This window comes from Gopherus flavomarginatus, chromosome 11 (genome assembly GCF_025201925.1).
Source record: "Gopherus flavomarginatus isolate rGopFla2 chromosome 11, rGopFla2.mat.asm, whole genome shotgun sequence".
NCBI lineage: Eukaryota > Metazoa > Chordata > Testudines > Testudinidae > Gopherus > Gopherus flavomarginatus.
This window is the reverse complement of record NC_066627.1, coordinates 52,666,793-52,692,683: the sequence shown is the minus strand read 5'-3', so window position 1 is coordinate 52,692,683 and position 25,891 is coordinate 52,666,793. Positions and strand designations below refer to the sequence as shown.

General features: G+C 57.2%; 1 protein-coding gene across 2 annotated transcripts in view; it reads right to left on the bottom strand.

The window, feature by feature from the left end:
• Positions 1-25,891, bottom strand: part of SLC12A5 (solute carrier family 12 member 5) — a 144,981-nt gene that overhangs the window by 59,658 nt on the left and 59,432 nt on the right. For both annotated transcript variants that reach the window (XM_050917697.1, XM_050917698.1), the window contains exons 2-5: positions 6,113-6,207; positions 5,852-5,983; positions 2,908-3,054; positions 1,196-1,250 (exon numbers count right to left, since the gene is read on the bottom strand). In XM_050917697.1, the coding sequence (XP_050773654.1) occupies positions 1,196-1,250; positions 2,908-3,054; positions 5,852-5,983; positions 6,113-6,207 (429 nt within the window). The remainder of the gene's footprint in view (positions 1-1,195; positions 1,251-2,907; positions 3,055-5,851; positions 5,984-6,112; positions 6,208-25,891) is intronic.

Genomic DNA, 25,891 nt, shown 5'->3' with positions numbered 1-25,891 from the left:
TGAGCCACTGGCTGGGGTTAACTAGCCCCATAGGTGTATGAGCCACTGGCTGGGGGTAACTAGCCCATAGGTGGGCGAGCCACTGGCTGGGGGTAACTAGCCCATAGGTGGGCGAGCCACTGGCTGGGATTGACTAGCCTATAGGTGTATGAGCCACTGGCTGGGGTTAACTAGCCCCATAGGTGAATGAGCCACTGGCTGGGGGTAACTAGCCCATAGATGGGTGAGCCACGGGCTGGGGGTAACTAGCCCATAGGTGGGCGAGCCACTGGCTGGAGGTAACTAGCCCATAGGTGGGCGAGCCACTGGCTGGAGGTAACTAGCCCTATAGGTGAACGAGCCACTGGCTGGGGGTAACTAGCCCATAGGTGGGCGAGCCACTGGCTGGGGGTAACTAGCCCATAGGTGGGCGAGCCACTGGCTGGAGGTAACTAGCCCTATAGGTGAACGAGCCACTGACTAGGGGTAACTAGCCCCATAGGTGGGCGAGCCACTGTCTGGGGGTAACTAGCTCATAGGTGGGCGAGCCACTGGCTGGGGGTAACTAGCCCATAGGTGGGCGAGCCACTGGCTGGAGGTAACTAGCCCATAGGTGGGCGAGCCACTGGCTGGGGGTAACTAGCCCCATAGGTGGGCGAGCCACTGGCTGGGAGTAACTAGCCCATAGGTGGGCGAGCCACTGGCTGGAGGTAACTAGCCCATAGGTGGGCGAGCCACTGGCTGGGGCTAACTAGCCCCATAGATGGGCGAGCCACTGGCTGGGGGTAACTAGCCCATAGGTGGGCGAGCCACTGGCTGGAGGTAACTAACCCTATAGGTGAACGAGCCACTGACTAGGGGTAACTAGCCCCACAGGTGGGCGAGCCACTGGCTGGAGGTAACTAGCCCATAGGTGGGTGAGCCACTGGCTGGAGGTAACTAGCCCATAGGTGGGCGAGCCACGGGCTGGGAACCCTCTGTCATGGGTTAGACAAGCCCAGAATTCAGCACATGGGCACCAGAGATTTGGGGTCTAGGACTGCTCTGCCTGATGTGGCCCTGCCCAGCCGTGCAGGGTCGTAGCTGTGGAGTGGGGCTGGGGGCTGAGGAGGAGGCTGGGGGACCAGGCTGCTAAAGGCAGGCAGCACCTGATGATGCAGTCAGGGCAATGCTGTGCAGTGGGGAGAGGAGCAGCCAGGCCCAGCCCTTGCCCTACCTGGCACGACACCGTTCGTAGCGATGGCACTCATGGAAATGGCCGTCAGCATTGTCTGCAGAGAGGAAAATCACAATGTTAGAGGCACCTCGGAGCCAGGCTGCCTCCTGTGCCTCCAGGAATAAAGTAACACCCAGGAGGGGAGCAGGAATTACTGACCTGGGGGAGTGTCACTAGTGAGGGGGGTCAGGAATCGGGAAGGTGTGTTTGCCTGTATGAGTGACACCAGTCTGACAATTTGTCGTGGGGCAGGGGACGAGCAAAGCTTTTCGGACCCGGAAGTTGAGTTCAGCCCCGGGGTTATTCCCCAGGCGCTCCACCCCTGGGCTGTGGGTCCCAGCGTGCCAGCCCCTGCCCAATGTGCTCTGGGTGAGCTAAAGCTTCAGAAGTGACCCACCAGGAAGGAGCTGGGACCCTTTGGAAGAGAGGCTCGCAGATTGCAGCGCGTTGGAGGGCTGCCCAGGACTGCTCTCCTCACTAAGGTCTGGTCTGCGCGTCAGACCTATGTTGGGGTCACTCCATTGCTCGGGGTGTGAAAAATCCCCAGCCCTGAGTGACACAGTTATGCAGACTTAGGCCCCGGTGTCAGGGCCAGCTCCAGGCACCAGCGTAGGAAGCAGGTGCCTGGGGCAGCCCCGGGGAAGGGGTGGCACGTCGGGCTCTTCGGCGGCAATTCGGCGATGGGTCCTTCGGGAAGAACCTGCCACCGAAGTGCCGCCGAAGAACGAAGCGGCGGCGGTGGAGCTGCCATCGATCGCAGCTTTTTTTTTTTTTTTTTCACTGCTTGAGGTGGCAAAAACACTGGAGCCAGCCCAGCCTGGTGTAGACAGTGCTGGGTCCACCGACGTAGCTACCGCCTCTCAGGGACATGGATTAACAATGCCGCCGGGACACCTCTCTCCCATCGGCTCCGTTTTCGAAGTGTAGACGTGCCCTCAGCATGTGACCAGGCTTTTCTTGCTCCGGAATGGCTGCCGTGGCTATTGGTAGCAGAGGGCTGATGGAAGGGCAGGTCGCCCTGCAGCATGGCCCGCACCAGGAAAGAGGGTTTTAACATGAGGCTTTCCTGGTCTTTGGCGACCCTACTGCATGGGGGGGGGGGCACCATCTTGGAGGCAGTGCCCCATCTTCACCCAGCTGTAACACGGCCTGAACGGCCCACAGCAGAGCAGTCTAATTGCTCTGCACAGGGCCGGAGCCGGCCCACGAGAAGCGGGTACTGGAATATCTGTTTCTGATTCCAGGAAATGCAGTCCCCAAGAAGTAGCCGCTCCCCTCAGGGGGGCCCCCAAGCAGCACACTCCTGCCTGTCTCCAGCTTCTGGCTTGTAAAGGCTGGTTTCCCAGCGAGGTGATGGGCTTGGGCTGATCAGCTGTGTCGGCATTCAGTGCTCCCATCTTGTGCCCTAGTAACCGGGCTGGCTGGCTCCCGTGCTCCAGGACACTCTCTCTATAGCTGCAGCCCCCCTCCGGCCAGCATTGGAGTGGGGCTGCTTCCTGACTCCCAGGCTGAGCCACGTTCACGCAAACAGGGGAGGTGAATTATTCCTCCCTGCTGCTCCCAAACAGGGAGGGAGAGACAAATGAGCTAGGCCTGTCCATTCAGTGCTGGGCTAACCCCACCTGGACAGGACACTCCTGCCAGAGCACAGCAGAGCTTACAGCCCTGGGGGGAGGGCTGCACAGCCTGGCAGGGATAACGGCATCACTCACGCAGGAGCAGCACAGGACGACCATGCAGAACGACTCCATGATGCCAGCAATTCCCACCACCCAGGTGAGGCGCAGGAAGAGGATCACCCCAAAGATGTTTTGCAGGCAGGGCAGGTAAACACCCATGAACGTGCCCATCCGTGGAGCCTACGGAGAAAAGCGCGGCGCCATTAGACACGAGGGAGGCAGCATCAGCTAACCCACAGGCCATAGGGCCTCTTGGAAAGATTTGCCTGGGAGAGTCAAGTCCCTGGAGTCCCGGTGCAGAGACAACTGTGGGGGGTCACGAACCAAAAGAAACGGGGGGGGCTCATTTGCTCCATGGCTCCCATGGCAGCTGTGGAGAATGGTTCAGAGGGGAGGGCTCAGACAGAGCTGGCAAGGGGAGCTCCAGGGCAGCAAACCATGTCCTCTGCAGCAGCCAGGGCAGCGCCTGCCTCTCGCCATGGGGCGTGTATGGAATAGGACAGGGAGAGAGAATGAAAGAAGGCGAGGAGGATGCAAACACGGTTGCTGCAGAGGATCAGCTACAGCCACCCTGCTGGAGACAGGCCTCTGCCACCCCTCTCTCTGCACAACTGCGGGGCCTTTTGTTCCTTCCCTGCTCCTCTGCACAGGGCTCCTGAGATGCCATCGGGGGTTCAGTCTCAGGGGATCAGAGCTGTTCATTTCCCTGTTGGAACAGTGCCAGCTGCAGCCCAGGCTGCCCCTCACCGTGCGGCGGCTCACACAGGGAGCCGGCAGGAAATCACAGGGACAGGCTGGCGCAGTACACATGGAACATGCTCCTGGCTCTGATACTTTGCAGCCCACAGTGCTGGTGGCTCGGGGCTGCCCGCTTAGGGCCTGGCTACTCGGAGAGCTCCATGGTGTGAGGTTATGAGTGTGATATAGTATCTCACTGATAGGTGACAGGGCCAGAAAGAGTTAATTAACTCACAGACTGACCTGACCCATAGCCGAACTTCAGAGACTGGTTAGGAAGATCTGTAAATGAACAGAGCTTTGAAATGCAGCGAGCATTGGGAGAAGTAGAAGGGGAGGTCTTTGCTCAGGTCTTGTGATATAAGCAGACAAGTCTTGTCTATTGCTATAGCTTTGATTCAAAGATCAAAAAAGAATATTAACATTTATGATGATACTTGAGTGAAATAGTATTATTGTCTATGTGTCTCTGTGAAGGTTGTAGTAACCTGTATCTGAACTGTTTAATGGATAAATTACCCTGGGCTAATTGCCAGGATGTTTGGGAGAAGGGGAGTTAAGCCTATTGTTTTCTCAGGCCAAAAGGCTGCTGGAAATGTATAAGAACCCTGGGACAGGATCCTTCTTCATCTCAGATCTGCTTTGGGTTTCAAGAGGGGAGAACCTTAAGCCACAAGGATTGAGATCCCCAGTCACTGACTGGAGTCACTCTGAATATGGACATTGGATTATAATCCATGAACTATTTCTAAAAGGACTTTTGGCAACTACAAGCTCACCTCTGCTATGTGTCTGAACCTCGAGAATTAAATTCAAGTCTCTATGTATATTAATCTTTTAACCAGCACTTTCTCATCTTTTTTTAATAAATTTTAGTTTAGTTAATAAGAATTGGCTATAAGCGTATATTTTGGGTAAGATCTAAGTTATAATTGGACCTGGCTGTGTGGCTGATCCTTTGGGATTGGAAGAACCTTTTCTTTTATAGGATGAGATAAGATTTTCAGGAATCATCGTATCTGACATGTGTGTCTGCATGGAGGCCTGAGGCTGGGCACTTTAAGGGAACTGCATTGTTTGAACTCCTAAGTAACCAGTGAGGTACTATAGAAGCTGTTTTGGGCTGGCTTGGTAAACTAAGTATTGGAAGATCCACCAGCATATGGGGTTTGTCTGCCCCTTTTTGTTTGCAGTTCACCCTAATTGAGTGACCTGAGCTGGCTCCCACGGGCAGCACCATCACACATGGATTGCAATGTACCTGGCTGAATCACAGCCCACCCGGTGGTGCAAGCCAGTGGCGGGGAGGCAGGGACCATGGGAACTGCCTGGGGTGGCTGTGCCCATGACAGCCCGAGGCAGCTCGTGAGCACTTCGGAAAGCCTGGTGCTTGGGGCTCTCTGGAGGAAACGATCAGACATCGGGAGCCTCACAAAAGGTCAGGTGCACCTGGGCCCATGGCAGCGCCCTGCTGAACTTGGCAGCAGCAGTGTGAGCCATGTTCCACCCACCTGCTACTGCAGCAAGGACTGGGAGATGGGGAACGGTCCCACTCCATGGAGGAAGGCCCCCCTGCTAGAGATGGAACCTGCCCTGAGAGCCCCAGGGAGCTGGAAGTGAGAGTATGGGAATTAATTCCTGAATTCCCACAGCCGCAGAGAACCTCGCTCAGCCCAGAAAATGCAAATGGAAACCAGAAGCCTCCAGATCCAGCAGAGCGGGAGCTGCTGGGCCCCTGACCCCTTGGCAGGAAGCCTCACTCCTCACCCAGGGATTCAGTGCAAAGCCTGTGAGTCCTGCAGGGAGAGGGCCAATCCCTCTTGCTCGCCCACTCCCTTGGCCATGTCCACGTGAGCGTGCCATGGCTTGGCACTGACATGCAGGGGCAAGCCCCTTGGGAGAGAACCCATGGCCTAACGGCCTGTGAGAGCAGCCCCAGAGAACCCCACCCTGGCACTGTCCCATGTCGGCATCCCCAGATAACCCCTCCCTGGCACTGCCCCAGGCCGGCAGCCCCAGAGAACCCCACCCTGGCACTGCCCCACGCTGGCAGCCCCAGAGAACCCCACCCTGGCACTGCCCCACGCCGGCAGCCCCAGAGAACCCCACCCTGGCACTGCCCCAGGCCGGCAGCCCCAGACAACCCCACCCAGCACCCCCCTCCAATGCTGGCAGCCCCAGAGAACCCCCCAGGCCCTCCCTGCTAGCCAGTGCTGGAGCCCGGAGCTGAACCCCTCACCTGCACAGGTTTCTTTTTGGCTCCATCATTGTTCTCTGCCTCCTCGTGCTCCCGGCTGCCCTGCGGCAGGTTGGTGTAATTCACCAGGCCGCTCAGCAGGGATGAGACCATGGGGCTGGTGTCCATCTCTTCCTGTTAGGGGCAGCGACAGGTTAGGGCGAAGTACCTGTCCTGAGCCGTCATGCCCCCCCTCCACACTGCCCCCCCCACGGCCTCTCCTGCTCGCTGCCCCCCCACGGCCCCTCCTGCTCGCTGCCCTACCTCGAAGAGGGCCATGTTCTTTCCGTCATACTCCTTGCCCTTCTCCAGGTCTGTGCTGTTGATGAAGGGGCTGCTTTCCTTGGGGTTCCCATCACCTGCAGAAACACAGAGAGATTAGGGCTTGGGTCAGTCACCCCCTCCCCCCAGCCAGCAGCCCCCACCAGGCCGGCTCGCCGGTTCACCCACCCTACTGGTACTGCTCCCGCTCAGCATCGGCTGCACCAAGCTCCAGTCACCCTAGGCACCCCATGGGAGCAGGGCCCCACCCCCAGCATGGCCCCACCTGCCAGGAGCCATCGGGGACCCACAGCCCTGATGCCCAGGACAGTGCTGGGGTTCTCGGGGGCACATGAGTGACAGGCCAAATCCTCTTCCGAATGCACCATCCAGAGCTGGCTCAGAGCCCGCTGCCCCGGGCCATCAGTGCCCAGGGAGGGGTGCACGGGCACTTCTGGGACTGGGGGGAGAGTGACCACTCCTGACACCCAGCCATGCCTCAACTGCAGGGAACAGAGCTAGGGAAAGCAGCCAGCGTCCCTGTGTGGCCTGGCCTTCTCCACCAGAGTCCCCTGCCTAGACACTACTGGGATTTATAGCCTGCACCCCCAGGCTGCAGCCCTCCTGCTCCTGCGGGAGCCTGAGCCCCACAACACCACTGCTTAAAGTCACTGGGCAGCAGCCAGGGAGGGAGACCTGCTGGATACTAGCCTCAGAGCAGCAGGCTCTGTGCCCTGAGCCCCAGCAGAGGGAGTCACACCCCTAGCCCCCGTGTATGGGGATCCACGCCACGGTGCTAGCACTGGGATTCCCAGCCCCCATGCAAGAGGATCCATGCCCCAGTGCTAGCACTGGGATTCCCAGCCCCCATGCAAGAGGATCCACACCCTGGCACTAGCACTGGGATTATCACCGCTGTGCAAGGGAATTTCCAGCCCCTTGGTGTACAGTCTCTAATGTACTTAAGGCACCTCTGCCTGTTTGCTTTGTGAGTGCTGAGAAAAGAGGGAAAATCCTGGCTGCAGTGCACAGGTCAGTGAGTAAGAGGGCACGGGGCAGCCCTGCCTGGCACCTGGGGCAGGGGGAGGTCATACGGAGCAGGGCTGGTCTGCCAGCAGAGTGGGCTAACGACGCGCAGCCTTGGCCCGGGCCCCGCTGTGTCCCTTGTAATAACCTGAGTCCCAGATTTGGACCTTAGCATCCAAAATATGGGGGTTAGCATGAAAACCTCCAAGCTTAGTTACCAGCTTGGACCTGGTACCTGCTGCCACCACCCAAAAAATTAGAGTGTTTTGGGGCACTCTGGTCCCTCTGAAAAACCTTCCCTGGGGACCCCAAGACCCAAATCCCTTGAGTCTCACAACCAAGGGAAATAATCCTTTTTCCCTTCCCCCCTCCAGGTGCTCCTGGAGAGATACACAGACACAAGCTCTGTGAAACTACACAGAGGGACTCCCCCTCTCCGTTCCCAATCCTGGAAACAAAAAGTACTTTCCTATTCCCCCAGAGGGAATGCAAAATCAGGCTAGCGATCCAACACACAAATCTCCCCTTGATTTCTTCCTCCCACCAATTCCCTGGTGAGTACAGACTCAATTTCCCTGAAGTAAAGAAAAACTCCAACAGGTCTTAAAAGAAAGCTTTATATAAAAAGAAAGAAAAATAAGTACAAATGTTCTCTCTGTATTAAGATGATACAACACAGGGTCAATTGCTTAAAAGAATATTGAATAAACAGCCTTATTCAAAAAGAATACAAATCAAAGCACTCCAGCACTTATATTCATGCAAATACCAAAGAAAAGAAACCATAGAACTTACTATCTGATCTCTTTGTCCTTACACTTAGAAACAGAAGACTAGAAAGTAGAACTACTTCTCCAAAGCTCAGAGAAAGCAGGCAGCCAGAAAACAAAGACAAAAAAACTCAGACACTCAATTCCCTCCACCCAAAGTTGAAAAAATCCGGTTTCCTGATTGGTCCTCTGGTCAGGGGCTTCAGGTGAAAGAGACATTAACCCTTAGCTATCTGTTTATGACACGCCCCCCACATGCACCAGGGTCACTCGGTTTCAGTGGAGAGCCAGCCACCCTGCAGCCTGAGCAGCCCCCTCAGGACGCTCCCCCCACAGCCCAAGTATCCAGGCCCCACAGAGGGACAGTGCATGCACAATGCTCTGGACAGGACCCGGCTGCTCCCCATCCCCATCCGGGCACAGTGCCCACCCAAGCCTCGAGGTCATGGGACTGCTGCCAGAGAGCACAGACATCAGCTGAAGTGAGTCGTGTGATGGGAACAGGCCCTGGCCCAGCGCTTCCCCAGGCCAGACCCAGTCACAGCCTATTCTGCCCGTGTGTGGGAATGTGCTAATAAAGTTCGCGGATGACACGAAGCTGGGGGGTATTGCTAACACGGAGAAGGACAGGGATACTATTCAAGAAGATCTGAACCATCTTGTAAACTGGAGTAATAGAAATAGGATGAAATACAATAGTGAAAAGTGCAAGGTCATGCATTTAGGAATTAATAATAAGAATTTTGGATATACGTTGGGGGCGCATCAGTTGGAAGCGACGGAGGAAGAGAAGGACCTTGGGGTACTGGTTGATAGCAGGATGACTATGAGTCGCCAATGTGATACGGCTGTTAAAAAAGCAAATGCGATTTTGGGATGCATCAGGCGGGGTATTTCCTGCAAGGATAAGGAGGTGTTAGTACCGTTGTATACGGCGTTGGTGAGACCCCATCTGGAATACTGTGTGCAGTTCTGGTGTCCCATGTTCAAGAAGGATGAATTCAAACTGGAACAGGTTCAGAGACGGGCTACGAGGATGATCCAAGGAATGGAAAAACTGCCTTATGAAAGGAGACTCAAAGAGCTTGGCTTGTTTAGCCTGGCCAAAAGAAGGCTGAGGGGGGATATGCTCGCCCTATATAAATACATCAAGGGGGTTAACGTTAGGGAGGGAGAGGAATTATTTAAGTTTAGTACTAATGTAGCCACGAGGACGAATGGGTATAAACTGGATATTAGGAAGTTTAGACTTGAAATTAGACGAAGGTTTCTGACCATTAGGGGAGTGACGTTCTGGAATAGCCTTCCGAGGGAAGTAGTAGGGGCAAAAGACTTTCCTGGCTTTAAGACAAAGCTTGATAAGTATATGGAGGGGATGTTATGATAGGATCGTTAATTTGGGCAATTGATCTTGAATTACCACCAGACAGGTCTGCTCAATGGTCTGCGGGGAGATGTTGCATGCGATGGGTACTGAGTTGCTGCGGAGAATTCCTTCTTGGGTGCTGGCTGGTGACTCTTGCCCACATGCTCAGGGTTTAGCTGATCGCCATATTTGGGGTCGGGAAGGAATTTTCCTCCAGGGCGGATTGGCAGGTGCCCTGGAGGTTTTTTGCCTTCCCCTGCAGCGTGGGGCACGGGTCGCTTGCTGGTGGTGTCTCTGCAGCTTGAGGTCTTCAAACCATTTTTGAGGATTTCAATAACTCGGTCCTGGGATAGGGGTTGTATAAAATTGGATGGGTGGGGTTCTGTGGCCTGCCTTGTGCAGGAGGTCAGACTAGATGATCAGATTGGTCCCTTCTGACCTATGAGTCTATGAGTCCTGGGAGCCAGGGTTGCCTCTGGGAAGGGCCCAGGCTGGCTGCCCCTGAAGGCAACGCAGAGTTGATGGGCCTGGAACTAAACAGGAATTGCTGAGTGGCCCTTGGGGGCCAGCCCACATGGGAAGCAGTGCAGAGCAATGGGGCAGGGGCTGCCAGTGCCCAGGGCGACCCGCTCCGTCTGCAGTGTCGTGAGGGGAGAGCAGCAGGTCTGGAGGCTCCTCGCACAGCCCTCTGTGAGAAGGATCTTGCAGGGGCTGCATGGGAAAGGGCTGGGCAGTGTAGCAAGAGGACCTGTCGGGGGTGTCAGGGCCAGCTAGAGCAGTGTAATGCTCACAGGTTCTCTGGGAAAGGGCCTGGCTGTCTGCAGCACTGACGACCTCATTCTGAAGGAACCAAGAGCCAGACAGAACAGTAATGAGAGCTGCAGAGCAGCAGAAATAACTCAGGGTGGGAATGCAGCACCTGGTGCGGGTGCTAGTGGAGTCGTATGCTTTGAGGAGCACTGGCACAATTAGGGAGCAGCAAAGGGGGTGGCACTGAGCAGTCCCAACCACAGAGCAGCCACCCCAGCGAGCCCCTGCATACAGCCCCACCTTGAGCACCCGCAGGCCCTGGGAATTGGCTGAGATCCACACAGACCCTGGGGACACTGGCAGCTGGAATCCAATGAGATCAACTCACTTGACTACACGGCCCGCTTGTGACAGAGCTGGAGCTCCTGGGGGCCTCTCAGGGGCAGGGAGACATGGACTGCTCAGGGGAACCCCGACACCAGCTGTGCACAGAGCATCCCAGGGGACAGGCAGAGCGAGTCCTATGGCACAGGGAATCCGCTGACAGCCCAGCACAGCACTGCTCTCAACGGCTGAGTTCAGGTCAGGGGCCTCTGTCATGGAGTGTGGGGGAGTCAGGGCCCTGCACCCTCACGTCCTGCGATTCACCGGGACTCTCAGCCAGCCAGTAAAATGGAAGGATTTTTAGATGACAGGAACACAGTTCCAAGCAGGGCTTGTAGGTACAACCAGGACCCCTCAGTCAGGTCCCTCAAGGGGCGGGGGTGGGGGAAGGGAGCTTAGATCCCAGCCTTGGGGTTCTATCCATTCTCCCAGCCAGCTCCAAATTGAACCCCCTTCCGTCTCCCCCAGCCTTCCCCTGGCTCCTCCTCCAGCCTTTGTCCAGTTCAGACAAAGGTGTCACCTGGCCCCAACCTGCCTCCTGGCTCAGGTTACAGGCTCAGATATCATCCCTCAAGTGACGTCACCCCCTACTCTCCCATCCCCCATGCAGACAGTCCCAGTAAAACTCCCCTGTGACATCCCCAGGTCAATCCCCCCACTCCCTGTTCTGTCACATCTCTCCCCGCTTCGAGACTGAACTGAGCAGGGTCACTCTGCCCAGTGACCTGGGGAAGTTCAGGGCCCCCCCTCCGGGACAACGCGTCCGCTGTCAGGTTGGCACTTTCCTTCACATGGACCACGTCCATGTCATAGTCCTGCAGGAGCAGGCTCCACCTCAGGAGCTTGGCGTTGGCTCCTTTCATCTGGTGCAGCCAGGTCAGGGGAGAGTGGTCGGTGTACACGGTGAAGTGTCGCCCAAAGAGATATGGCTCTAGTTTCTTAAGGGCCCACACCATGGCCAGGCATTCCTTCTCGATGGCTGCGTAGCTTTGTTCCCGGGGTAGCAGCTTCTCACTCAGGTACACGATGGGGTGTCTCTCCCCCTTTTCATCCTCCTGCATTAACACCACCCCCAGTCCCATGTCTAAGGCGTCAGTGAACACCATAAAGGGCTTGTCAAAATCTGGGTTTGCCAGAACTGGGCCACTAACCAGAGCCTCCTTCAGCGCCCGGAGAGCCTGCTGGCACCGCTCGGTCCAGACCACCTTGTCTGGCTTCCCCTTCTTGCACAGCTCAGTGATGGGGGCGGCTATGGCACTAAAGTGGGGCACGAACCTTCGATAGTACCCCGCCATCCCAATAAAGGCCTGGACCTGCTTTTTGGTTTGGGGAGCAGGCCAGTTTCTGATCACCTCCACCTTGGCTGGGTCCGGCTTTAGGCAGCCGCTCCCCACCCGATGGCCCAGGTAAGATACTTCAGCCATCCCCACCTTGCACTTCTCAGCCTTTACTGTTAACCCAGCCTCCCGGAGTCGGTTCAGCACTTGTTTAACCTGGGACATGTGACCCTCCCAGGTCTGGCTAAAGACACAGATGTCGTCAATATACGCCACAGCAAAACCCTCCATCCCCCGCAGTAGCTGATCCACCAGGCGCTGGAAGGTGGCCGGTGCTCCCTTGAGGCCAAAGGGCAGGGTCAGAAACTCGTAGAGCCCCAGAGGGTGATAAAGGCCGATTTCAACCTGGCATCTGCGTCCAGCGGCACTTGCCAGTAGCCCTTTGTAAGATCCATGGTGGTGAGGTACCAAGCTCCTCCCAGCTTGTCTAGGAGCTTGTCAGGCCTTGGCATGGGGTAGGCGTCAGATACGGTGATGGCATTGAGCTTCCAATAGTTCACACAGAACTGGATCAACCTCTCCTTTCTGGGGACCAGCACCACGGGCGAGGCCCAAGGGCTGGAAGACGGCTGGATCACCCCTAAAGCCAGCATGTCCCTGACCTCTCTTTCCAAGTCCTGAGCAGTTTTCCCGGTGACTCGGAAAGGGGAGCATCTTATAGGGGGATGTGACCCGGTCTCCACCCGGTGGATAGTCAAATTAGTGCGTCCAGGCTGGTTGGAAAACAGCTGTCGGTATAGATGCAGCACCCCCCTGATCTCAGCGTGCTGGGCCAGGGTCAGCTGATCAGAGAGGGGAATCGCCTTCAGGGGGGAACCAGCTTTTGTCCCACGGAATAGATCCACTAAGGGGTCATCTCCCTGCCCCTCCCAATGTCCACACACGGCCAACACCACATTCCCCCTGTCATAGTATGGCTTCATCATGTTCACATGGTACACCCGACGGTGATGTGCCCGGTTTGACAGCTCCACCACATAGTTTACCTCATTCAGTTGCTTGATAACCTTGAAGGGCCCTTCCCAGGTGGCCTGTAGTTTGTTTTTCCTCACGGGGATGAGAACCATCACCTGATCCCCAGTGGCGAAGGCGCAGGCCCGAGCCGTGCGGTCATACCAGACCTTCTCCTTCCTCTGGGCTCGGGCCAGATTCTCCCTGGCCAGGCCCATGAGCTCGGCAGGTCTTTCCTGGAAAGTCAGGACATACATCACCACTGACTCTCCATCAGGAGTGGCCTTCCCCTCCCATTCGTCTCTCATCAGGTCCAGGGGCCCCCTTACCCGTTCTTTATATAACAGTTCAAAAGGCGAAAACCTGGTAGATTCCTGGGGTACCTCCCTGTACACGAACAGCATGTGAGGTACGTACTTGTCCCAGTTCTGCGGGTGCTGGTTCATAAATGTTTTTAGCATCATCTTTAGTGTCCCGTTGAACCTTTCCACCAGCCCATTGGACTGGGGGTGATACGCTGAGGCCCAGTTGTGCCGGCCCCACATTTCTCCCACAAGCACTGGAGCAGGCCCGACATGAAGTTGGATCCTTGGTCTGTCAAGACTTCCTTAGGGAACCCCACTCGGCTGAAAATGGTCAGCAGCGCATCCACCACAGTGTCTGCTTCAATGGAAGATAAGAGCACTGCCTCGGGGCAGCGGGTAGCAAAATCTACCACCACCAGAATGTATTTCTTTCCCAACCGGGTTGTCTTGCTGACAGGCCCCACTGTGTCCACAGTCACCTTCTGAAAATGCTCCTCTATGATGGGCAAAGGTCTCAGAGCTGATTTCCCCTTGTCCCGGGCCTTCCCCACCCTCTGGCAGGGGTTGCTGGATTGGCAGTACTGTCGGACATAGGTAAAGACCCCAGGCCAGTAAAACTTCTCTAACAGCCTCTGCCTGGTGCGCCAGATTCCCTGGTGCCCTGCGAGAGGAATGTCATGGGCCAGGCACAGTAGCTTGTGGCGAAACTTCTGGAGAACCACCAGCTGCCTCCTGATCCCCCAAGACTCCATTTTCCCTGGGGGAGCCCATTCTCGGTACAGGAACCCCTTCTCCCACAGGAACCTTTCCTGGCAACCTCTCCCCATGGAGGGATCTTTCTGCAACTCGGCCTGGAACTCAGCTACTGGGGAAGAGATGAGGACCTGCTCCCTTCCTGCCAGCTGGGTCTGAAGCCGCAGCCCCTCTTAGCCTTGTCCCTGGGCACTCCCTCTCTACCAGGGTAGGGTCCTTCACCTCCGGAGAGGTATCCTCCCCGAGGTCAGGGCATAGTGTCCTTGCCAGATCTGGCTACAGGTCATGACCAGGGCACCCTGGGGTTGCTTGGCCAGTCCTTCAGGTCCCCCCCATCAACACCTCAGTGGGCAAATGGTGGTGCACCCCCATGTCCTTGGGGCCCTCCTTGGGCCCCCATTTCAGATGTACCCTACCATGGGCACCTTGAATCAGGTCTTGCCAACACCCATCAGGGTCAGGTAGGTGTTGGGCACTAACCAATCTGAGGCCACCACCTCGGGCCGGGCCAGCGTCACCTCAGCACCCGTGTCCCAGTATCCACTGACCTTCCTCCCATCCACTTCCATGGGAACAAGGCACTCGCTCTGCAGGGACAGCCCCACGCCCACCCCGTAAATGGAGAACCTAGTGTCCAGAGCATCCAGCCCCCCAAAGAAGCTGGTCTGGAAAACTCCTTCCTCCTGAGCAGGTGGTAAGCTGCCAGCCCCCTTGCCTGGAAAGCCTGCCCCTTGCCCGGCTGGGTCTCTACCCAGTTAACCCGATGTGGGTTTGGTCGGCTCAGTCTGTCCTTGAGCCTGGGGCACTGGGTCCGTACGTGGGCCCTCTGGCCACAGTAATAGCAGCTCATATCCCGTTGGTCCCCTCGAGCCAGTCGGTTGGTCCTGATGCTGAATGTCCCCCTGGGAGGGTGTTTTCCATGTTCCCCCATTGGAAGGTCCCAGGATGACTCTCTCTTGGCAGGCCTGTTCCTCTGGGACTCCTCCCTGCCACCCCCTGACCGGCTGTTCACAAAAACGTCAGCCAGCTGCCCTGCACGTCTTGGGTTCTCTAGCTTTTTGTCCCTCAACCACAGCCTCAGGTCAGATGGGCACCGCTCATACAGTTGCTCCAGTACAATCAGATTAAGCAGGTCCTCCTTAGTTTGGGTCCCATCTGCCCACTTGTGGGTGTATCCTGACATCCGGAGGACCAGTTCTAGATATGTGACCTCAGGGGTTTTACTCTCACTCCGGAATCTTTTTTGGTACATCTCGGGAGTCAGCCCAAACTCCCGGAGCAGGGCCTTTTTGGACAGTTCATAGTCCCCTGCCTCCACCCCTTTCATTCGGCTACACATCCCTATGGATTTGGGGTCCTGTAAGGGGGTGAGAAACTGAAGCCTGTTTGCAGGGTCAACCCTGTGCAGCTCGCAGGCCATCTCAAAGGCATTCAGGAAGTCATCTATGTCCTCCCCTTCCTTACGCCGGGCCAGGATGCACTTATTAAATCTCCATGCAATCCTCACCGCAGCCAGGGGCTCACTACTCCTCAGCTTGGCCAACTCCAGCTCATGCCGTCTCTGTCTCTCTTCATGCCGTCTCTGTTTCTCTTTCTCCACCAGTTCCTGCTGCTTCAACTCCAGCTTTTTTAATTTTATCTCCCTCTCCCATTCCAGCCACCTCAGCTCCTGGGATGGGAAGCTCCACGCTGAGAGGATCCCCTGCTGGCCGGGGGTGTCACGGTGCCCTTGGTATTCACTGGGCTCCTCCCCGCCCTTCCCCTAGGCCTAGGAAGGGGGGGTCTCGGGAAGCCCTCGTCCGCCGGCTGACCACTCCCAGCGGGGACAGACACTGGTGCCTGCGCTGCATCTGCCCGGCTGCTTCCCTCAGAGACAGGGCTCCAATCATTCATGCAGTCTCCCTGCTCCAGCTGGGCAATCAGCTGGTCCTTGGTGAGCCTCCCCGGGCGCAGCCCCCTCTGCTTGCACAGCTCCAGCAGGTCGCTCTTAAGGCACTTCTTATACATCTTCCTGCTGGCCACTCGCAGCCCTGGGTGCTCTCCGCTCCCCATGGTTTCCAGGAGGACCTCCTGGTGTGCCAGTCCTTCTCCAGTTCACCACCTCTCTGCCAGAATTGAGCTGCAGACTCCTCCACCCCTGGTCCTGCTCACTGCAGTCCCCAGGGGGACCCTGTTACTGCAACAGCCTTCTCTCTGGTCACACATTCCCAGGGGTTAAGCATAGCTCCTCTGCCCCTTGAAACAGCTCCTCTCAGAGCCTTCAGCACATCTGGTCCTCATCAATCCCCCTTTGTCTTGCTGCTCCCCAGTCACTTACTGCTGGAAGCGCCATCCATGGGGTGCAGTACATCCCATCACTGCCATCAGTTGTCACAGAGTGTGGGGGAGTCAGGGCCCTGCATCCTCCACGTCGTGCGATTCACCGTGACTCTCAGCCAGCCAGTAACACAGAAGGTTTATTAGACGACAGGAACATAGTCCCAAGCAGGGCTTGTAGGTACAGCCAGGACCCCTCCGTTCCCTGAGACCACTCCAAACTGAACCCCCCTCCAGCCGTCTCACCCAGCCTTCCCCTGGCTCCTCCCCCAGCCTTTGTCCAGTTCAGACAAAGGTGTCACCTGGCCCCAACCCGCCTCCTGGCTCAGGTTACAGGCTCAGATATCATCCCTCAAGTGACGTCACCCCCTACTCTCCCATCCCCCATGCAGACAGTCCCAGTAAAACTCCCCTGTGACATCCCCAGGCAATCCCCCCACTCCCTGCTCTGTCACAGCCTCACAGAGCCGAGGAACTGGGCAAGGGGCAGAATTTTCAGCCCACTTTGCGATTCCCAGGTCTCTCCAGAGGGAACTCTCTGCTCCCCAGGGGAGGAGCAGTAGCTGCCTGGCTCGTGCTTTGGCTGAATCCAGCAGGTTTTAACATATGCCCCTGCTGAGGAACATGCCAAGTGCAGCCTGTCCCCTGTGGGGTTCCTCACGCCCCAGGAGAACCTTGCTCAGTGGCTGCAGAGCCGATCGGAAGCTGAGCCTGGCTCCCCTGGCAGAGACAGGGCTTGGGGTGGGCCCGATGCTCTCGGCCGAGGAAAGGGTCTGCCTGGGCCATGGAACCACAGGTTGCAATGTAATGAAACCAATGCTGGCCAGCCACACAGGGCTCATGGAGCTGGATCCCTCTGCCAGCTCCTGCTACAGGAGAACCACCGGTGCTAACAAACAGGCCCGGCAAGGCCTAGACAGCCTCTATATCCCTGCCAGCCTTGGGCAATGACCAAGAGGCTGGGCAGTCCCCAAGGAGTGAGAGGAGGGGAAGAGGAAGCAATTGAAGCTCCTGTTCTGCAGAGCTTTGCTCCAAACACACCCAGCGCCCTGACGGAGAGGACGTGCTGCTGCCATTACCCAGAGCAGGGCTCCAGCGCTCAGCAAGACCCAGCAATGCTCCCTGTAGTGTGGGAGAGAATCCCACCATTGCCCAGAGGGACCCCTAGGATGCAGCATGGGGCCCAGGACACCCATCTATGCCCTGGGCTGAGTCCCAGCCGCACGTGTAGCTGTGCCATGTAGGGCTCAGCTGTCCACAGTGCAGAGGGACAGAGAACATGTTGTCACAGCACAAATGGCCTCGCTTCCTGGTGTCATGGGACTGCAGTGCCTCGAGTTTGCTGAGTGCCAGGGCTTGCAAGGGGCCCTGGGTGACCAAGTGGGAGTATTTTGTAATATTGTTATGAAGCTAAGTGTGCCTCAGTTTCCCCTATGTGCTGCACTGTTACCCAGTGGTGCAAAAGAACTGTTTGCTCTCAGGACAGGCTGAGGTATCTGAGTGTCCCTAGTCTGGGCCAAGGTCTCAATATCAGTGGAGCGGCTGAGAAGACCATGGCGAATCCAGTCGCCAGGACATTGACACCTAGCAACCAAGGCCCAGAGGGCTGTGGCCTTCCCCGTCTCTCCTAGGGAGCTGAGTAACAGTCCCCAGGACCAGCTCCAGCGCAGAGGACTGGATAGGAGGGGGGAGAGCTGGCTTCTGGATGGAGTCAGGGCTCTCACCTCGGTCTGACCAAGGAGGAGAGACACACGGAGTTTGAACCGAGGGGTCCCTACAGCTTGGCTGGGCACTGGGCTAACCAGACTGGACTGTGTTTTACCCTTCAGTTCTCTGTGCTACCCTAAGGCCTGCCTGGGCCATGTGCCAGGTACCGAATAAACCCGACTGTGGGACAGCGCTGTGTGAGTGTCACTGCCAATGCTGGGCCAGGGGCATCTGTTCGAGTCTCCCTCAGGGACCCGCTGACAGAGCTCACGGGGCCTGCAAGCCTAGAGGTGGCTAAGGAGGCAGTAAGCTGCACCGCCTACCCTGGAAGAAGAATGAGACCCCTGGGGGTCTGGCACATCAGAGGGGTTCGTCCTAGAGACCGTTCCCAAGCTGGGGCCGTACACCAGCCCCGTGGGCCTGTGACACCCTGTCCTCGCCCTCCCCAGAGGAGGTACGGCCTGTTGGTGATGATATTCGCAATGGACAGAAGCGAGTGATTCCAAACTACACATCACATTCCCAGAGCAAAGGCTGCCTGGGCAGCGAGAGGGAGACAGGCAAAGCGAGCCCAATACCCCGTGCTGCCCTGCGACAGCAGGAAACAAGCCACACACCACGTGTATCAATCACAACCGTCCCAGAGAACTGCAGCCTCCTGAGCGACGCCTTGGCAAATGTGGCGACCAGCCTCTCGCATCTGGGGCAGCTGCCAGAGGCAGCCGTTCGTTGTCTGCAGTCCATCTTCCCCAGACATGGCACCCCAAGGGAGAAAGGGCTGACAGGGCAAACTACCCACTGTCCACAGCATTGGCGCAGGAGCTAGATCTTCATACACTGCAGTAATGCAAAGCCTGGGACAGATCTTCCCCAGGTGTAAAGTGACAGTGGCTGAGAATCTGGCCTCAGCTCCTAACCCAACCAGCAGCTCAAGGACTTTGAGCACAGCCAGCCTACAGCCCATCCCTGCAGCACCAAGCCCCACATCTGCACACACCCCTGGGGAAGAGCATCATCCCCATTTTACAGAGAGGAGCTGGAGCACAGATCCCAATGGGTGCTAGGCACTTAAATTGCTTGGAGGATCGGGGGCAAGGTGACATGCTCAAGGCCACACAGGGAACCTGTGGCAGAGTCAGGGACTGAACCCAGGCCTCTGGAGTCCCAGGTCAGCACCCTGCCCACTGTCTTACCTGCTGTCACACCTGTCAAAGGGAACCGTGGGCCTGCAAATCAGCCCCCTGCCACTTTGGTGACTGACTTGAGAGCCCAGGTACCTGTCCCCGAGTGACAGAGAAACCAACAGTCAGAGCATCAGACGCCAGCAATCTTACCTGCCTAACGTTATCCCAGCTGAACCACCTATTCAGTAAGTGTTAGTCTAACCTCTGGTTACTCCCCACCTCACACACGCAAATCCTAGGTTGTAGTGACCGTTTCACCCAGGCATGCACACCCATCCATCTCAACTGTCCCACAAGTGCGCTACCCAGTGTGATGGAGTAGGGGCTGTCTGTGTGGGGAGTGGGAGAGCAGGGGAGGACTTTAGGGGATGGACGATACCGGAGCCTGTAACCGGAGCTAGGTAAGGGAGGGGAAAGGTCAACACCTTTGCCCGGGAAGGGGACAAAGGAAGGGAGTGGCAGGAGGGAAGCAGTTTGAGTTTGGGCTTGGGGCTGTGTGGGCGGAATTCAGGGTATCCTAGCTAGGATCCAAGTACCCTGAAAGCCCAGAAGGACTCGGTGGAGGGGTCCGAACTGTGCCTGCAAGCCCTGCTGTAACCTGTGTTCCTGTTGTCCAATAAACCTTCTGTTTTACTGGCTGGCTAAGAGTCACTGTGGGTCCCAGGAAGAGGGGTGCAGGGCCGGACTCCCCCACACTCCGTGACCACTGGTGGGAGCGGTGGGATATACTGCACCCCGTGGACGGCGCTTCCTGCAGTAAGTGACTGGGGAGCAGTAAAACGAAGGGGTGGTTAACCCCTGGGAGTGTGTGCCCAGTGAGAAGGACTTTGCAGTAACAGGGTCCCCCGGGGGATTGCAGCGAGTGGTCCCAGGGGCGGAGGGGTCTGCAGCTCGACCCTGGCAGAGAGGTGGTGACCTCAAGAAGGGCTGGTGCACTAGGGGTCCCCCTGGAAAACGTGGCGAGCGGCGAGCACCCCAGCTTGTGAGTGGACAGCAGGAAGATGTATGCCAAGCGGCGCAAGTGTGACCTGCTGGAGCTGTGCAAGCAGAGGGGGCTGCACACGGGGAGGCTCACCAAAGATCAGCTGATTGCCCCGCTGGAGCAGGGAAACCGCATGAATGAACGGAGCCCTGTCTCTGAGGGAAGCAGCCGGGCAGATGCAGCGCAGGCACCAGTGTCTGTCCCCGCTGGGAGTGGTCAGCCAGCGGCTGAGGGCTTCCCGAGACCCCCCCTTCCTAGGCCTAGGGGAAGGGCGGGGAGGATCCCAGTGTATACCGAGGGCACCGTGACCCCCCCGGCCAGCAAGGGATCCTCCCGGCGAAGCTCACCCCCCAGCAGGGGATCCTCCCGGCGACGCTTGGCATCCGTGGAGCGGATGCGGCTGGAATATGAAAGGGAGTTGAGACGGGAGGAGCTCAAGTTAAAGAGGCAAGAGTTGGAGGAGAAGGTGAAACAGCGTAAACATGAGGAGAAACAGCGTAAACATGAGCTGGACCTGGCCCAGCTGAGGAGCAGTGGGGCCCCGGCTGCGGTGAGTGAGGGGGGACCCAAGCCTACAAAGAGCTTTGATAAGCACTTGCTGCCCCGGCGTAAGGAGGGGGAGGACATAGATACCTTCCTGACGGCCTTTGAGAATGCCTGCGAGCTACAGGGTTGGCCCTGCAGACAGGATCGTAGTTCTCACCCCCTTACTGGACTCCACAGCTGTGGAGGTGTACAGCTGACTGAAAGGGGCGGAGGCAGGGGACTACGAACTGTTCAAACAGGCCCTGCTCCGCGAGTTTCGGCTGACTCCTGAGATGTACCGGAAAAAGTTCCAGAGCCAGCGTAAAACCCGTGAGGTCACATACCTACAACTGGTCAACCGGACGCAGGGGTATGCCCGCAAGTGGGCAGCTAGGGCCCAAACTAAAGAGGACCTGCTTGACCTATTCATACTGGAGCACCTGTACGAGCAGTGCCCATCCGACTTGAGGCTGTGGTTGATGGACCAGAAGCAGGAGAACCCGCAGCACGCAGGCCAGCTGGCCGACCAATTTGTGGACAGTCGGGCAGGGGATGGCAGGGAGGAGTCTCGAAGGAGCAGGCCTGCCTCAACGCAGAGAGAGAGTCATCATGGGACCTCCCAAAGGGGGCCTATGGAGAACCCCCCCCCGAAAGGGGAACATCCAGTATCAGGTCCCTCCGACCCACTCAAGAGGACCCACGAGACATGGGCTGCTATCACTGTGGCCAACGAGGCCACATATGGGCCCAGTGCCCCAAGCTCAGGGACAGACCAAGCAGACCCAACCCGCAGAGGGTGAACTGGGTAAAAACCCAATCGGAGGAAGGGCTACATTCCCAGGAAAGCGGGGCTGGCAACATACCACCTGTGGATGCTCCAGGCTCCGGGTTTTTGGTTTACCGGGTGGGCGCGGGGCTGCCCCTCCGGAAAGAGTGCATTGTTTACCTGGAGGTAAATGGGAGGAAGGTCACTGGGTACTGGGACACGGGCGCAGAGGAGACGCTGGCCCAGCCCGAGGTGGTGGCCTCAGATCGGATGGTGCCCGACACCTACCTGACCCTGATGGGCATGGGCAGGACCCCATTCAAGGTGCCCGTGGCAAGGGTACACCTGAAGTGGGGGGCCAAGGAGGGCCCCAAGGATGTGGGGGTACACCGATATTTGCCCACTGACGTGTTAATGGGAGGGGACCTCGAGGACTGGCCTAGTAACACCCAGAGTGCCCTGGTCGTGACTCGTAGTCAGAGTCGGCAAGGGGCACAGCACCCCGACAACGGAGAAGGTACTCGACCCGAGGTGCAGGACCCTAACCCAGGGAGCGGGGAACGCCCAGGGGCACGGTTCAGAGAGGCTGCGGCCTCAGACCCAGCCAGCAAGAGAGAGCCGGTCCCCATCCCTGTCCCAGCTGCTGAGTTCCAGGCCGAGTTTCAGAAAGATCCCTCCTTGCAGAAGCCCAGGGACCGGGCTGACCTTAGTGCGGTACAGACCATGAGGAGAGGTTGCAAGGAGAGGTTCCTGTGGGAGAAGGGGTTCCTGTACCGAGAATGGGCTCCCCCAGGGGAAGTAGAGTCATGGGGGATCAGGAGGCAGCTGGTGGTTCCCCCAGAAGTTTCGCCACAAGCTGCTGTACTTGGCCCATGACATCCCTCTCGCAGGGCACCAGGGAATCCGGCGCACCAGGCAGAGGCTGCTACAGAACTTTTACTGGCCTGGGGTCTTTACCTATGTCCGACAGTACTGCCAATCCTGTGACCCCTGCCAGAGAGTGGGGAAGGCCCGGGACAAGGGGAAAGCGGCTTTGAGGCCTTTACCCATCATAGAAGAACCTTTCCAGAAGGTGGCCATGGACATAGTGGGACCCCTCAGCAAGACTACCCGGTCAGGGAAGAAATACATCCTGGTGGTGGTGGATTTTGCCACTCGCTACCCCGAGGCGGTGGCCTTGTCCTCTATCGAAGCAGACACAGTGGCAGATGCACTGCTGACAATTTTCAGCGGGGTGGGGTTCCCCAAGGAAGTCTTAACGGACCAGGGGTCCAACTTCATGTTGGCCCTGCTCCAGTCCTTATGGCAGAAATGTGGGGTCCAGCACAACTGGGCCTCAGCGTATCACCCCCAGTCCAACGGGCTGGTGGAAAGGTTCAACGGGACGCTGAAGATGATGCTAAAAACATTTATGAACCAACACCTGCAGGATTGGGACAAGTACTTACCTCACTTGCTGTTCGCGTACAGGGGGGTACCCCAGGAATCTACCGGGTTTTCACCTTTTGAACTGTTGTATGGAAGGCGGGTAAGGGGGCCCCTAGACCTGATGAGAGACGAATGGGAGGGGAAGGCCGCTCCCGAGGGAGAGTCAGTGGTGGAGTATGTTCTTACCTTCCAGGAAAGACTGGCCAAGCTCATGGGCCTGGCCAGGGAGAATCTGGCCCGAGCCCAGAGGAGCTAGAAGGTCTGGTATGACCGCACGGCTCGGGCCCGTGTCTTCGCCACCGGGGATCAGGTGATGGTTCTCATCCCCGTGAGGAAAAAGAAACTACAGGCCACCTGGGAACGTCTCTTCAAGGTTGTCAAGCAACTGAAAGAGGTAAACTATGTGGTGGAGCTGTCAAACCGGGCACATCACCATAGGGTGTACCATGTGAACATGATGAAACCATACTATGACAGGGGGAATGTGGTGTTGGCCGTGTGTGGACATTGGGAGGAGCAGGGAGATGACCCTTTAATGGATCTATTCCCTGGGACGAAAGCTGGTTCCCCCCTGGAGGCGATTCCCCTCTCTGATCAGCTGTCCCTGGCCCAGCACGCTGAGATCAGAGGGGTGCTGCATCTATACCGACCTCTGTTTTCCAACCAGCCTGGACACACTAATTTGACTGTCCACCGGGTGGAGATCGGGTCACATCCCCCTATAAGATGCTCCCTTTTTCGGGTCACTGGTAAAACTGCCCAGGATCTTGAAAGAGAGGTCAGGGACATGCTGGCTTTGGGGGTGATCCAGCCGTCTTCCAGCCCTTGGGCCTCGCCAGTGGTGCTGGTCCCCAAGAAGGATGGGTCAATCCGGTTCTGTGTAGACTATTGAAAGCTCAATGCCATCACCGTATCTGATGCCTACCCCATGCCTAGGCCTGACGAGCTCCTAGACAAGCTGGGAGGTGCTCGGTACCTCACCACTATGGATCTTACCAAAGGCTACTGGCAAGTGCCGCTGGACGCAGATGCCAGGCTGAAATCGGCCTTTATCACCCCTCTGCGGCTCTATGAGTTTCTGACCCTGCCCTTCGGCCTCAAGGGAGCACCAGTCACCTTCCAGCGCCTGGTGGATCAGCTACTGAGGGGGATGGAGAGTTTTGCCATGGCGTATATTGACGACATCTGCGTCTTCAGCCAGACCTGGGAGGACCACATGTCCCAGATTAAACAAGACCTGGACCGACTCCGGGAGGCTGGGTTAACAGTAAAGGCTGAGAACTGCAAGGTGGGGATGGCTGAAGTATCTTACCTGGGCCATCAGGTGGGGAGCGGCTGCCTAAAGCCGGAACCAGCCAAGGTGGAGCTGATCAGAGAGTGGCCTGCTCCCCAAACCAAAAAGCAGGTCCAGGCCTTTATTGGGATGGCGGGGTACTATCGAAGGTTCGTGCCCCACTTTAGTGCCATAGCCGGCCCCATCACTGAACTGTGCAAAAAGGGGAAGCCAGACAAGGTGATCTGGACTGAGCAGTGCCAGGAGGCTTTCCGGGTGCTGAAGGAGGCTCTGGTTAGTGGCCCAGTTCTGGCAAACCCAGATTTTGACAAACCCTTTATGGTGTTCACCAATGCCTCAGACACGAGACTGGGGGCGGTGTTAATGCAGAAGGATGAAAAGGGTGAGAGACACCCCATCGTGTACCTGAGTAAGAAGCTGCTACCCCGGGAACAAAGCTACGCGGCCATCGAGAAGGAATGGCTGGCCATGGTGTGGGCCCTTAAGAAGCTAGAGCCATATCTCTTTGGGCGACACTTCACCATGTACACCGACCACTCTCCCCTGACCTGGCTGCACCAGATGAAAGGAGCCAACGCCAAGCTCCTGAGGTGGAGCCTGCTCCTGTAGGACTATGACATGGACGTGGTCCATGTGAAGGGAAGTGCCAACCTGATAGCGGACGCGTTGTCCCGGAGAGGGGGCCCTGAACTTCCCCAGGTCACTGGGCAGAGTGACCCGCTCAGTTCAGTCTGGAGTGTGGGGGAGTCCGGCCCTGCACCCCTCTTCCTGGGACCCACAGTGACTCTTAGCCAGCCAGTAAAACAGAAGGTTTATTGGACAACAGGAACACAGGTTACAGCAGGGCTTGCAGGCACAGTCAGGACCCCTCCAATGAGTCCTTCTGGGCTTTCAGGGTGCTTGGATCCTAGCTAGGATACCCTGAATTCCGCCCATCCAGCCCCAAGCCCAAACCCAAACTGCTTCCCTCCTGCCACTCCCTTCCTTTGTTTCCTTCCCGGGCAAAGGTGTTGACCTTCCCCTCCCTTACCTAGCTCAGGTTACCGGCTCCGGTATCGTCCATCCCCTAAAGTCCTCCCCTGCTCTCCCATTCCCCACACAGACAGCCCCTACTCCATCACACCCAGAGCTCTGGGGGGACATACAAACATGCAATAAACTGCACACTGATTAGGACCCTTGGCCGAACAAAGTGTATGTGCCCATCACACACAGGCACGAGAGGCTCTGTATTTAGCTACATCTGTCATGGAGTCACCGGGCGATGCCCTGGAACTACTCAGTCTCCATGTAAAGCCAGTTAGGACTCTGGGGAGCCTCCTCTCTGTGAGCAGACTGTCTCCAGGGCAAGAAGCTCACACGGCTTCCACCTTCCTGGGTCTGACCTTGGAGCATTCAGCATCCTCTGCCCCTCCGTGAACTTCCCACAGCGAGCCCACCCCAGTGGGGTCCTGGGGAAGCCAGAGGTCCTGCACTCCCACTTCGCAGTCAGACATGACTATTAGCCAGGCAGTAAAACAGGGGTTTATTACATGACAGGAACACAGTCTGAAACAGAGCTTGTAGGTATAGAGAACGGGACCCCTTAGTCAGGTCCATCTTGGAGCCAGGGAGGTCAGACCCTGGGTCTGGGCTTCCCTCTCTTTCCCCAGCCCAGCTCCAAACTGAAACCCCCTCCAGCCCCTCCTCTGGCCTTTGTCTCTTTCCCAAGCCAGGACGTCACCTGATGTCTTTGTTCTCCAACACTTTCAATTGGGACCTTCACAGAGGAGGGGCCCAGGCCATCAGTTGCCAGGAGACAGGATGTCGGCCATTCTCTGTGCAGACAGCATCACACTGGTCCTCTAAGGCTCTGCAACAATCACACACCCTTATCCCACCACCCTGATACTTAAGAACAGCATAGGGGAAACTGAGGCACCCACATAGTATTCAGAG